The sequence below is a fragment of the Staurois parvus genome, unplaced genomic scaffold (genome assembly GCF_062004578.1).
Source record: "Staurois parvus isolate SC_StPar_1 unplaced genomic scaffold, SC_StPar_1.0 ptg000422l, whole genome shotgun sequence".
Lineage (NCBI taxonomy): Eukaryota > Metazoa > Chordata > Amphibia > Anura > Ranidae > Staurois > Staurois parvus.
Window position 1 is genome coordinate 4,490,371 of NW_028318218.1, and position 15,205 is coordinate 4,505,575.

A 15,205-nucleotide genomic window follows, 5' to 3' on the forward strand; every position below is an offset into this window, starting at 1 on the left:
CTCTCAGCAGCCTCAGAGGACAATTGTGAATGCATTTTATGTATGTGCAAAATCTGAATAAAAACCATATGTAAATAGTGAATTATACAGTATGTGCACATGGGAAGCATTCAGCTATGTTTTTCTTGAATTGTAAAGATTACATTGCACTTTAAGATGTATTTATAGGACAGAATTCGATTTTTTTTTTATCTTTAGATAAAAGATATGTTCTGGTTCCCTCAGAATATATCATACCTTCATTGATTTCCAGAAATGTGAATGAGAATGTTAACATTTAATGTGTGATATATTCTTCCCAGCAGCTTATTAATGTGTTACAGTATGATTCACATGTTTTAATCTCTCTATTAAGCTTTAGTCTATGGTTTTGAATCATGGACCTTAAACAATAAGGAATGGATTTTGACATTGGTGTTCATTAATTAATTTCCTTAATTCATCTTCAAATGAGGAGAGAGAAAAGAGCTTATGCTGGGGTGGCATATAAATATCTCTTTACTACTTGAAAGTGTTCAGCTGCATCTTCTTGGCTTGTTTTAGCAAGCTGACTCAGTGCTTATTGAAGTTCATGGAGACCTAGCTGAGTAATACATATTTGCATTTTAATCAAATCTCCAGCCAAAACTTTTTCTCAGTTTGCGATAGAGTGAGAATAAGTTAGAACTTCTGGTAGGATTTTTTTTTTTTTTTAATTCCATTGAGGATTTTCTGTTTCCTTTTTTATCCCTGTAACACCAGAGCAATGAGGGCAACGAGGGTCACTGAAAAAGGGTGCAAGCAGCAAAGGGATCTTGAGGGAAGATTTTGGAGACATTTCCCATAATTCCATGATCCCATATAAATTGGATAGGAAGTGAGAGTTAATGTCAACAAAGGGAGCAAAAGAAAAACCTTACAAATGTTTAAAACCTTCACCATCTTTATCTAAATACAAAAGTTTTGAATAGAGTTGGACTTTAAAATTACACTGAACTCTGGTTTTAAAAAAATCTTTTCAACTATGTATTCTTATCTCAGAAACCTGTGTCCTGTTGTTTTTGGCCTCCTGCAGATCTCCAAATTCTTTTTTATTTTTGCTGTGATGCAACATCCTGTTAGAGGGTGGCTACATTCCCTCTCCATGGTCCTGCTGTAAATAGGAAAGTGTAACCTACCATATACTTCCTACAGTTAGGTAAAAAAAAACAGCAGTGCTATCTTATATTAGACAACCAGTGAAAATATGACAAAACAACTGAACAAAAATATGCAAAATATAGAAATATATATAGTAAATGTAAAAAAATTATAAAAAGAAAATCCACTCAGTGTCTTATTGTGCTTTAACCACTTCCAGACCGGACACTTTTACCCACTTCCTGACCAGGGCAATTTTCAGCTTTCAGCGCTATCACACTTTGAATGACAATTGCGCAGTCATGCAACACTGTACCCAAATTAATTTTTTACCATTTTTTTGCGACAGATAAAGCTTTATTTTGGTGGTATTTATTCACTGCTGGGATTTTTATTTTTTCTGCTATGTAAATGAAAAAGTCCAAAAATTTTGAACAAAAGTGTTTTTTTTATAAAATTTTGCAAATAAATAATATTTCATCATAAATCTTTGCCAAAATGTATTTCGTTATCTTTTTAGTAAAAAAAACAAAAAAAAACAAATTAGTTTATAACCAAAAATTATAATTTTTAAACATTTTTTTTTACATTTTTATTTTATTTTTTTATATTATTATTTTTTATTTTTTTTATTTTTTTACATACTGTCACCCTAGCAGTACAGTGTCACCATGGTGACACTGTACTACTTGTGGAGGGTGATGAAGATTTTTTCTTTTTTTTTTTTACAATGATTGCTTTTACACCCATATAGGATGTAAAAGCAATCATTTCTCTTTCTCTCTGTGTGCATTCCTGCACTCATTGAGAAATACAGAGTGAGCTGTGATTGGTCACAGCTTGTCACATGGTACAAGGCTGTTGTGAATAGCCTTGTACCATGTGACCTCTGATCATTCACAGATTTCACACGTAGTAAGCAATGATGTCACAAGTGACATCTTGCTTACTACTTTGCATGTGATCACTGATTGGCCAATCAGTGATCACATGATCGGGACCTCGTACAGAGGTCCCGTCCGACGATCGATGTTTCACTGTGTCCGGAGGACACAGCGGGCACCGGATCGCGGTGCTGCGCGCTCCCAGGGAGCGCGCACAAGCAGGGTGCGGGGAGGCCGTTCATAAACGGCCACCTGACCCTGTACTGCCACCGTCCGGCCGTTTATATGCAACGGCCGGTCGGGAAGTGGTTAAACCACATAAAAGTCCAATAATCCACAGTCTTAATGCAATGTATGAAATCTTCTTTGGATCCACACCACTCCACGTGCCTAGTGTCACAAACTCCCAATTCATATGTCTCACATTCTCATGATCGGCATAGCAAGTGTTTTATCTTTATTTGATCCACTCCATCACCGGGACCCTCCAGATCGGCTCATTCATAAATGATAAAAACATTTATAGAAGAAAAAGAAAAGAGGAACTTCAAGAGAGTAATAATGTTAAAACACCTTTTATATTCCTTTCTGCTTCAAAATCCACTTATAAGCCAAAAGGCTTAAAAACCTTAACGCTATACACAATTGCTCCAGTGATGGGATAAGCCTAACCAGGCGGACTGTATCTGTGTGTCACCCGACAGCTCCTCCATCACTCACGGAATGTCATTTCCGGTCTAACGTGCCATGTCACTTCCAGTTGCCGTACAGCCACCACTGACGCGTTTCATCATCATGACTTTATCCTATACAAAGTCGTGATGACAAAACACGTCGGCACTTGGTGGGTTATATTTTATAAGCTCTAAAGTGGCAGCAGTCTATGTGAGATGATAAGTTGAAGATTTCCGTGGCGCAGAGGAAAATTGTTGAGCATTTGAGAGTTTAAATGTAGGTAACTAGCCACCCTCTCTTGCTCACTTGCTCTGGAGATAGACTAGGAACTAATAAACATCAACAGTTTTGATCTACAGAACCATAGGCAAGTGTAGCCCGCTTTGGATCCTTCTGACTCTGTAATTGTTGGTTTTATTCCCTGGAACAAAACATTGCTGTGTTATTCTTTGGTAATTGTCACTCTGTGCCCTCATACCACTCGGAGGTCTTTGCCCTCTAGACATTCTAGCCACAGGTGTCTGCATGTCAGGTCCATCACCTCCCACTATGATCATGAACTGCATAATGAAGCTGCACACTGCTGTTTCAAAAGTGCTAAAATCAACTTTTTGTTCAAATACAAGAATACACTCCACTCATCTCCTTCTGGCATGTTTCGCTCTCTAGCTTCATCGTAGTTTTATGATTAAGTCCGATAGTGGGTGAAATGCGCAGAATAGGAGTCTGGGTGGAATGTTCTCTCTTGCGCTGCAACAATAAAGTTGATGTTAGCTCTTTGGAAACAGCAGCATGCAACTTCATTATACACTTATTGAAGATACTTTTACTTTAAAAGATCTAAAGTTAACAATGTACTTTAAAGCCTATTGCTTGCAACTGCGAGAGAGCTGTACAGCGTACACTGGGCTGTATTTCTCCGCCCTGGAATAACAGGTGGACAGTACAGCAGCATACAAGCAGCCTGTACACATTAATGACAGACTGCCTGAAGCCACAGCTGTACAACTATTTCCACAAATCCCATTGTTTAAATGTATACCTGTACTTGTTCACTGGCTCAAATGCAGAGGGCTTTTCGTAATTCTGTATTTATACATGGAATAAACAAGCATGCGACCATGACTTAGAGCGCATTAGAGAGGTAACAGTGCTGAACATGGATAGAGGAAGGCTGCCAGAGCCATAAATAAGTTAAGTAATACACCTTATCCATGCTCCCATAGTATGTACCAGCATTTAACTCCTGCAGTGCCACGGGGTAGAGGGGGCAGGGATAGATTTTTTGTAACTCCCAGTGTTCAACTTTAAAGTATTGGAATTTGTGTCACACTTTTTTTATTTACTAGAGAAAATAAAGACTCCAGTACAGACCTGTTATAGCTATAACATACAGAAAATATGAAACATGCGGTTTCTTACTGTTTAGGCGCACACAGGATTGGCTGCAGTGAATGGCAATGAAACCATGGTTAGTAATGCAGCTAGCAGTCTATATAAAGCTTCCCCAGTGAATAGAGGCTGAGAAAACTTCTTCACTTACCAAGAAATAGGCAGCATTTTTTTTTTATTTAACACCATGACCTGAATTACAGGGGGAAGTAGCTTTATGTTTTGTAGAAACCTCCTGTGTGATTACAGTAATTAACTGCAATCCAAAGCAAAGAACAGCCTCTCTTGTGTGTAGAGAGTATGGCAAAAACATCCCAAGGGTTACTGGTTTTCTAGATACACAAAACTGAAATTAGAATACATTGCCGGGAATGATTTTAAGAAGAGGATATCATCTGACATCTATCTAGTTTATGCATTTTTGTTGTACTTTTTTGATCCTTCTAGGAACTTTAGGGGCCCATTTTTAATGTAGAGTAGATAACACTATCTGCTCTCCGCTGGACACCATAGTGCGTACGCCACACTGCACTCTACATTTTACAATTTAGTCATTTATAAAATGCAGATCACTATGTTAAGCCTGTAGTGTCCTATTGGAGTGTTCTCTGCATAACACTGCAGAGGGAACTTTGTGATAGAATGAGAGCCTCGTCTAGTAACAGGTCATGTGACTGGGCTTTCTTTCTCCAGAAGCTTTTTTCTTTTGTTGAAGTAAATGGGACTTTGCTTCTTCAGTACACTGAAATATTCTGCATATTTATAAAGTACATTGTCATGCCTTAATATCTGTTATTTATCCAGATGGCCTGTCAAAATTATGTAACCACTCACACTTAATTTTCCAACTATTCATTGAAATGAGGCTTGGCTTTCTTTTGGAGTGCTAAAGGACATTAGTACAGTACAATGGTATTCCTTATTGTGTGTTTATATGCCTAATTGTGTATTTTATTTGTTAAAATAGCTGTATGGCCAAAGAAGACTGCACTACTGCTTTATAAGCGCACCCCTTACCTCAAGAATGTTTTGTATATATTTCATTGCAAAATGTAAAACTCCAGTGAACATGGTTTGAGGGCCCATTCAAACCAGTGAGAAAGTGGGATCGTTTTTTGGCATGACAATGCACATTGCAGGGAATTGGCCACACATTTTTAATGGACACTCAAAACGCATCCACAGACCACAAATACATACCTGATATGTTTTTAACAGAACCATAAAGTATTGGTTCAAGCAAGCAGTTCCAACACATCACTTTCCTGAATGCTAGCTTATAAAACATGTCACCTTACTCCTGAATATATTTGACTTCCTTTTACCTTCTCATGGCGTACTTCTTATCTACCTCACTTTCTGGCCCACAAATCTGGGCCTTTCTTTTAATTATATTCTTAACCATATAATTGCAGAGAACCAGTTATTTTTGGCAAGTCTCCATACCACGTTTTGTTTTCTTTTTCAATCATTTTATTGGGTTTTATTAGGAATAACAAGTATAACAGGGGTTACAATATTTGGAACAAAAACCAGATAATAGAAATACAGAGTAAGGTTTGTATGGAAGTAAATTAACAGGGCCCTAACCCCTGTCTTATCTGAGGGCCTTTTGAGGACTAAATGGCATTGGCGAGCACAGCAAACCTACATGGAAGCCTATGGGTCTTATTAGAGTAGAAAAAGTAGGGGCAGGGGAGACTGAGAACTATTGAGAAAGGGGAGATAGGAAAACTCTTGGGGGTAAGAAAATGGGAGAGGGGAGTAAAGGGTCATGGGATCTGGGGGAAGGGGAGTTTTGGGGAATACTTGGAAATAAGGACCCCTTGACTTGGGACTAAACCGAGTAAGTAACCTACAAGTAATTCAGGCTAGATGGATTCAAGACTAGAAAAGGTGTAGGTAAGCAATGGTTCTCATATTTTTACAAATTTAGTTTGTGAATCATTCAAGATACTTCAAGGTATTTCTCATTAACCAGCATCAAATTCATACACTGAATTCTTGAAAGTGACGTTCTTCTAAGCTTTAGCAGTCGTTTGGATAGCAATCAAGTATAAGAATGTAGCTAATTTCTGTGGCTCTGTGAAAAGGCCTGGGACCATATGGTTTAGAAGGACTGTTATTGCATACTTTAGAAAAACTGTGGAATAAGGGTTGGGGGAGACCAAACATTCATAGACATGAATTGATCATTGATTGATCATTTACTTTTCAACAGAATGATGATTAAGTAAAACGTAAAGAAGATTATTATCATACAGGATTTATATAGCTTCAACAGTTTGTGCAGCGCTGATCAGACATACTGGGGTAGGGAGTTCCAGAGGATGGGGGAGGCTATAGAAAAGTCCTTGAGGCGAGCGTGGGAGGAGATGACAAAGGAGCTAGAGAGCAAGATGTCTTGGAAGGAGCAGAGCGGGTGGTTTGGACAATATCTGTGGATGAAGTTGGTGATGTAGCTAGGTGCAGTAATATGGTTGGCTTTGTATGTTGAGGTTAGTATTTTGCATTTTATACGTTGAGTTAGTGGAAACCAACATATTTTTTTTCTCAGTTCTGCCCACTATACAGCATAGCACTTCATCCCATGTTGCTAGGTGTTTCCTAACCCTTGTTATGAGGTCTGACCTGCTCCCATGTTCCCCTGCCACCCCAATCCAAGTCACACATTCCCTCTCTGCTCTTGCCATAGATAACATGCAATTTTGAAGCAGCCATCTCCTTCCTAGCTGTTGTCAGGTTATCCTTTGCAGGGGGCCAGAAGGGGTGGGCAGTTCAGGTCTCATAGCTGGGGTTAGAAAATGCCTATCAACATGGGACACCATACTATATATACTTTGTTCTATAGGGGGACATAACTGTAAACAATGATGATAGATCCTCTTTAACATCTTCACTCCGACAGTACGTAAATATACAGCCTCTCGGCAGTTGGGCCTTGACGCCGAACGGCCGCTTATTTGCGTACCATTTGTAAACAAACATACATGCGCACCCTGCGCACTCTCAGCACATTTGCTGGTGTCCCACGGAAAGGTCCCGATCTCTCCTTGCGATCGGACCTTTCTGATCATGTGACTGCCGTGACAGCCAATCACGGCGGTCACATTACCCTAAACCCCGCCTACCAGCGTCAGAAACCCCTTAAAACACACACAGTAAAACAGCACACAGTTAACATTTGATTGCCCCAGATGTTAACCCCTTCCTGCCAAGTGTCATTAGTACAGTGTCAGTATTTTTTAGTGCACTGATCACTGTATTAGTGTCACTGGGGATGTCAGTGACAGTCAGTTTACCCCCCAGTGTCAGAATGCCCGCCGCAGTACCTCTATAAGTTGCTGATCGCTGCCAGCACTAGTATTAAAAAAATAATTCCGGTATATACTGCCATTTGTAGATGCTATAACTTTAACGTAAACCAATTCATTTACACATATTGGGGTTTTTGTTTTAGCAAAGACATGTAGCAGAATAAATTTTGGCCTAAATTTATGACAAAACTGAAAACCAAAACAATCTTTTATGTATTGTGTAAACTACTAATTCCATCATCCTACATGGCATGGAGATGAACAAAGCCGGACTTGATTGAAGTCCAGCCTGGGTGGCTACAGTGGAGGAGTGAGCATAGTCCCTGTTGGAAAAGAACATATGTGACTCCCAGAATTACCAGATAAATGTCAAAGGGAAAAAAACATGAGGAAAAAAAAAGAAAACCAATGTAATACCTCATCTAAGGATCAGTAAGCTTTTTCAGTTTTAGACTTTGAAATGCCTAAAAATACTTTCCTGTCCATTGGTCTGGCGCTGGCATCTTCTTCTGAGTGCTGGTCTCCTGCACATGCACAGCTCCGTTTACAGCGCCGGAAAAGACATTGAGTAGGAAGGTCATGGCATTTTATTTCAGAAGAGGCAGTGCATGTCCTTTTTGCAATAAAAGCCTGCCTGCTTGCTGTTTCTTACAGCACAACTTTAGTTCTGCTTTAAGTGAACTGCATTGGAGATTCTTGCCCTGTTAAAGTGTCTGAGTACATGACAGATATGAACTTTCTTCTCCAGACTGCTAATTGGGAGCATTATCCTGCTTTATTTACACAATCAGTAGTAGTATTATATAGAGAGATGTCTTGAATTTTGACTTTCCTCCAGATGTGCAGTAATACTCTTACGAAATATCTCGCCAAAGATAAAACTTACTGCAACATTCTAAGGACAGTGCTGGGGAAGCCTGAAAGTTTTACCTTAAGCATTGTGCAGACTTTCAAGAAAAGCAGCAAGTCAGTCAGACAAAATTAGGTTTCTAAGAGTGTTCTATATACAGTAAGTGCACAGAATGTTACAGTGTTGCTGCAGTTTTCACTGTTTGAAACTTTATGTACTTTAAAAGACCATAGCTTGCTTTTGAATAATATGTACATATAATGATTGTATTACATAAATATCAATCAGAAAAAATCGTGTATATTTTTCTAATGAAAATGTGTTTGCTTGATTTAATATTCTTGCTATATAGTGTACACACACTGCTCTTCATTACTGAGTACACCCCAACAGATTTGTCAGAAAACCTTTACTTTCCTTTTAGAATCAACATTGTCTATGGGACACTATGCTACAAAATACTCCCACAAATGCAAACAAGATTTGTTAATTTGCACACACAGAAAAGTATTTTTTTTTCCTGACAAATTAATTCAAGACCATGTTGCAGAAATGAATACACCCTAATGAAAGTCTTAGTCTTAGGAGCAAAGCTAAATTTTAGACAACAAAATCCTAATTAGCGAGAATTCAACTACATGTGAATCTAATTATTCATTAAACAGGTGTCCAGCAGACCATTGTTTATAATAGGGTGTTACTTAACAAAGAAAATTAGTTCCTATTTCATGCTGTCAGCAATGGCACCACATGGAAGAGAAATACCATAAGGCCTGAGAAAGAAAATAATTTCTTTATACAAGAAAGGTGAAGGCTACAAGAAGATCAGCAAAGCTTTACTTATCAGTCAGAATAGTGTAGCAGAAGGGATACAAAAATTTAACAAAGATGGAACTGCAACCATCTCACACAGACATCCAGGCCATCCATGGAAGTTAACATCTCGTCAGGAGCGTCCACTGATGAGAAGGTTTGAAAAAAATTGCCATGCAAGTTCACTGAAGTTAGCTAAAGAAGTAAAAAGCCAAACTGGGGTGATTGTTTCCCGTGACACTATATGGCGTACACTGCAGAAGAAAGGCATGCATGGGTGTCGTCCATGAAAGAAACCTCTCCTAAAGACCATGCACAAAAAAGCCCGCCTAGAATTTGCCAGGGCCCATGCTGAAAAGGAAGACTACTGGGACTCTGTACTCAGATAAATGTTTTTGAAACTGATGGCTTCAAAACTGTATGGAATTGCAAATGTTAGGAGTACAAAGAAAAATGCATGGTGCCTACAGTGAAACATGGTGGTGGCAGTGTCCTTCTGTGGAGCTTCTTGAGTGCCGTTGGTGTTAGGGAGCTGCATTTCATTGATGGTATCATTAATTCACAGATGTACTGCTCTGTATTGAAAGAGAAGATGCTACCATCACTCGGTGCCCTTGGTCGTCATGTACTCTTCCAACATGACAATGATCCAAAACACACATCTAAGGCCACTGTTGCATTTCTGAAGAAGAACAGGGTGAAAGTGATTCAGTGGTCTGATCTGAACCCAGTTGGCCACCTATGGGGAATTCTGAAGAGACAAGTGGAGCATCGCTCTCCATTCCGGCATCCAGGCTCTAAAAGATGTTATTCTTGAAGAATGGAAAAAGATAGATGTGGCAATATGTCGCCAACTTGTTCATTTCATGCCTAGAAGACTTGGTGCTGCCCTTACAAATCATGGAGATCATACAACATACTAGATGTAGTAGTTTTTGTTGTGGGGTGTATTCATTTTTGCATCAACTAATTTGAGTAAAACTGAAGATTTTGTAATCTAAGTTCTATTATTAACCTTACTTTCATGTAATGAGATGCACAAATTTTGGAAATTGTTCTGGTGTTCATTGATATATTGATTAAAATCGTACTCTTTTCAAAAGGGGTGTACTCATTTATGCTGAGCATTATGTATGTGTTTATATTTATATGAAGTCTTTTTATGACCATTCTATTCCACGAACGAATGATTTTAGTTATGCTTTATTAAGCTGGTAACCATTATCCATTATGTAATTGAGGATTAGAATGTTTTATATTTGCACTGCAATGTTTTTATGCTGTATATTAAATATTTGAAATATAATTCATGTTTTTAAGGCTGACCAGCTGATGTTTGCTTTACATTTTGTGCGTGGCATGCATGCTGAGCTCTTTCAGGAGAATGTAAGTATATATGAATTCTGTATCGCACTTTGTTGTCAGGGTTCCAAATGAGTCCCAATGTTTTCCAATAGGCTTTTTATTCCACTGAGCTTTTTTAGGAAGAAACTATTTCAGGCTCTAAAAAAATAACAAACTAACAATGGAAGCTGTAGAAAATCTGGCTGTGGATTGATTGCTATCGCTGTAAATTAGAAGTGGTCAGTGTGCTTAGATATAGCTATCCTCAATTATAGTTCTTTATGCCACCAAAGGGATATGCATTATAATCAGCATATGCAATACTGAAAATGTTGGGGCCTGCAGGCATGCTGCAGGAAACAGTCAGAGACTATGGATATCCTACAGGAGCCAGAGAGTGTGAACATGCTACAAGAGACAACTGGCCTTCTAGAGGAGAAAAAGATTGCAAACAGGTTACAGGAGACAGTTAGGTACTGCGGACTTGCTACATGAGTCACAGATTGTGTACGGGTTTCATGAAACATGCTTCTGGCACTGTACTCTTACCTGCATAGCTGGTGCTTGCTCTGTACAGGCATTGAAATTTGAAGGGACTCAAGAAAAAGACAGGAGCTCTACAAATGTTGGCATTGGTTGCCTGTCACTTGTAAGGGCTAGAGTTTAATGTGGAGGCAGAGAGCTGCAGATCTGAGTACTAGAGAATGGAACACAGGTGACGTACCCTACCATTGCAGTCACATTTCTCACATTGGTATGAAACACTGCTGCTGTAGATAAGGAAGAATTCATTCCAGAGTGTTGCTTCTGTGGTTGTTGTAGGTAGCAACTCATGGCACACCACAACTCAACCTCCCTCATAGGGAACACTAAGTAGATGCCCAGAACAGGAGTGGTCTTCTATAAAAGGGCAGCTGGCCAATACACATATTTATATTCGTTTTGGATAATGTTGCTGGGTTGTACAACTAGTGGGCCATACTCGGTGCTCCTCACTGCAGAGGTCATTAAAGTGCTCTTGTAGCATATGTCTTGAGAGGAGAATAGATAGGTAAAGTACCTGTGATCAACTGCTAACTAAGACACAAACAACAGATGATTTATTTGGTTGCTGTTAGACCAATTTTCCCACTTCTGTACTTGTGATCATCATGTTTTATGTTTCTCTGCCATCTGCCAGTAATGCATTGAATGTATCCTAAATAAAATTTCTATTGTGATACAATTTTCTGTCTGCTACTTCTGTAACCTTGTTAAACTCTGCACTTTTTCCTTTTGTTTAAAGAAGAAAAAGATAAAAGAAATCTAAATAAATGAGAAATGCATTGAAACTTGTGTTTTTATTACAACAGCTGTGGCACCAAAATGTGAAAATAGACTAAACTTCTTTTCCAGTGACAATGGTCACCAGAATAAATAGAGAGAGTGAATCCTCTAGTGAGGATATGCAGGATAGTTACTCTAGACATAAAGGAATGTTCACACGATCTAGTCAACTACTCTGATGTTTGTACCTCCTCAATGGCACCAGCCAACATACTTTTGTTGAGCCTTGTTTAAGGCAGAATTGAATTTTCCTGGATGACTGTTATTTTATTCTAAGTGAGAACTGGAAATTCATGTGCTCTTCTTACCTCCTTCATAGGCCAAACATACACATTTGGGGAAGACAGATTAATCAGCGAATCAGAAACATTTAAAGGCAAAACTTTTTTTTTTTTCATTTTGGATAGAGCAAGGGAGGGTTATAACGGCTGTCAGATTTTTTTTTCCGCCACCTGTGTCCCATTGTGGAGATTTCCCTTCACTTCATGCCTCATAGCCAAGCAGAAAGTGAGAGGAAATCTCTGTAAATTAAGGGAATTCCTTGGGGCTCCCAGGTCACCAGAAATAGTGTCCCCATTGGAAGATTTTCCCTCTATTACTTTTCTGGGGACGACCCCAAAATTGGGAATTTCTTTAACTTTCACTTTCAATAATAATAATAAACAGGACAAATAGAGAGGACAACTCTCCTTAATGAGGGCACCGACAGCAATGAAACCTTACAGGGGATCTAATTCCTCTTCACTCCAAAACTAAAAAAAAAAGGTTTTACTGTTATTCATACTTAATTCCTTCTAGCAAGCTGCTTGGGCTGTTCAGATGCATTTTGAGAGATTGGGATCTTCAGGCTTCTCTCCCTAATCTGTCTAATTCTGTCCAATCTGTAGATGGATCAATAAGGGAGGAAGCCAGATGACCTCAGTTTCCCAAGATGCATCTGGTCAGCATAGGCAGTTTGTAACCAGGATGCTGTTTTATATTTGTCTTCACAACCTTAGATTTGAAAGCCTTTAGGTTTATTTTGGGGCCCCTTTTAAAGCAAACATCTGCTTAGTCCATGCCACTACATACTCACCTTTCTTTGAGCTTAGAGAGGTCTAAGCCCCCACATGTAACAGCACAGGGTCAAGCACCAGCGTTGTAACATAAGAGGAAGGGGAGTAATGCAGGCCATAGACGGGTTGAAAATTGGCCGATTTTTTTTTTTTTTTTTTTTTTTTTTTTTTAAATCGGTTGTTCGATCGTCCGACATTACCACCAACGTTAAAAAAATCGGCCAATTTTCGTCCCATCTATTAACCCCATAACTTCTATCCCTTGCAGAGACAAGGGAGCACACCATACAAAGTGACAGCAATACATAAGAATATGAAGAAGAAGAAAAAGAATTCCAGTCCGCTATTATATTTTATATGAAAAAGTCTTGCGGTTGCAACAAATGTATCCATTTGTATCCAAATAAAAACATTGTAATACATTATTTGGATTGCAATGTTTTTATTTGGATACAGATGGATACATTTGTTGCAACCGCAAGACTTTTTCATATAAAATATAATAGCGGACTGGAATTCCTCTTCTTTTTCTTCCTCTTCTTTTTCTTCTTCTTTTCTTCTTTTTCTTCTTCTTGCAGGTCACGGCTCATGCACAGATTTTTTATCGGTAAAACGATCGGCTGATTTGACCATCATTGCCGGGAAAATCGGGCGATCGGCAAAATCGGCCATGAATTTTCCAACATGACCGATTAAAAAAAATGTGCAACAACCCTGAATAACGGCCGACCAATTAACCCACTAACGGTGCGAAAATCGGCCGATTTTTGACCCGTCTATGGCTGGCATAAGACATATGCTACCTCTTACCTTGGTGTTTTCTTCACTCCATGCAACTGAGTATAGCAACAGCAGATCATCTACTTTGTCCTGTGTGGGTAAATCACAGGTTCATTTTAAGAAATTTGTAACACTAGTATTTATGTTTCACAGGAGTGGGATGTATTCACTGGTGTCATTATTGGGGATATGTTCAAGAAATCGGTAAGTACACATCTTCTACTGATACTTTGTTAAAATAACATTATGACATTATGGCTGACCCATAAATTGTATAAATAGTAAAAAAATATATATCGTTTTTTTTTTTCTGTAGGAGATAGCTTTTTTTTTTTTAACCTGGTTCTGTTTTAGGCTAGTTTCAAGAGAACCACTTTAAAGGCAAATAGAAGATTCTACTTAAAGGATACATCCACTGTCATAAAAAAATATTTATATGTATAAAATAAAAAATAGCATGTACAATTGCTACACAAACCATATTGTAATATCATGGTTTTAAAAACGACCTTTCCTTTTCAATCTGCAGTCACTGTAATTTTCTGCAAAACCTATTGCAATGTGACAACCTGGAGGCACACCTCCATAAATATCATTTCCTGCTCATGGGATTGGCATACTGATTTTTCCAGAGGTCTGCCCTAAGCTATGAGTAAATTTTAAGGCATCCTCTGCAATAGAAATTATATTTTTGGCGAGATACTCCAAAAAGGGTGCTTACTTCTAAAGGGATGCAGACAATGCAACATACCTCATTAGAACCTCAAAGTACATCAGCTGATTATATTGAACAAAGACACTCCTATAGATGAATCGGTATTCCAGGATATAGTTGAACATAGAGCTCTTTGTTAAGAACAGAAACTGGTAGGATTCTGCTGCAAAGTTTTATTTTTAGACCATGGTGAAGAGACGTCAGTTTTTCTGCATTCATTCTGCAAGGGCACAAAGAAAACAATTGTTCTCTATATGTCTTGTTCATACCACAACACTGGTATCACGTACAAATTTTTTTTCTGCGCACTAATCTGCAACGTGTACAAAGCTCATTGCAGCCACATTGAAAACTGATGTAAATGGATGTCTCTGCAAGTGAAATCTGCGTGTTTATTTCCATCAGTTTTTCTGCATGTATGATGTGAACAAGGCCTTAAATCCCTGCAATGTACATAAATCACCCAGAGGGGATTGCTTTTTTTTTTTTTCCTCTACAAAAGTGGTGTTACTCTTTAATAGTGTAATGTATGCACTGTATTTCTCATCTTGAACTAGTGTAAGTTTGTGACTATGCCTTTCTGCTGTGAATATATTGTGTTCAGAGAGCTCCATTGTAACTTGTGTCATTTTTTAATTTTCTGACATTGAAAGGACTCTCAGAAGTCTCTGCGAGATCAGATCCCATCTTGGATAGAGCAGGAAAGAGCTTGGGCTGTGGCATTGTTGAAGGTAGTTTGGTCTTTTCTTTTTTACATTCCAAATTGCTGAATACTTACAATGGTGGCGGAGATAACTAGACTGCAGGACTTATTCTGCTGATTCAGCTTTCCTGTGATTATTTTCTATATTTAAGTTCCCATATGACCATGATCAAGTGACTTCATTCTTTTCACTCTTATCTCATCCCTCATACTCCCTGTCCAAAACAATTTA

General features: G+C 38.5%; 1 protein-coding gene across 3 annotated transcripts in view; it reads left to right on the plus strand.

The window, feature by feature from the left end:
- The window catches only part of DYNC2H1 (dynein cytoplasmic 2 heavy chain 1), a 597,118-nt gene that overhangs the window by 301,051 nt on the left and 280,862 nt on the right, over positions 1-15,205 (plus strand). For all 3 annotated transcript variants that reach the window (XM_089687276.1, XM_089687277.1, XM_089687278.1), the window contains 3 exons: positions 10,371-10,436; positions 13,709-13,759; positions 14,924-15,001. In XM_089687276.1, coding sequence (XP_089543402.1) covers positions 10,371-10,436; positions 13,709-13,759; positions 14,924-15,001 — 195 coding nt within the window. The remainder of the gene's footprint in view (positions 1-10,370; positions 10,437-13,708; positions 13,760-14,923; positions 15,002-15,205) is intronic.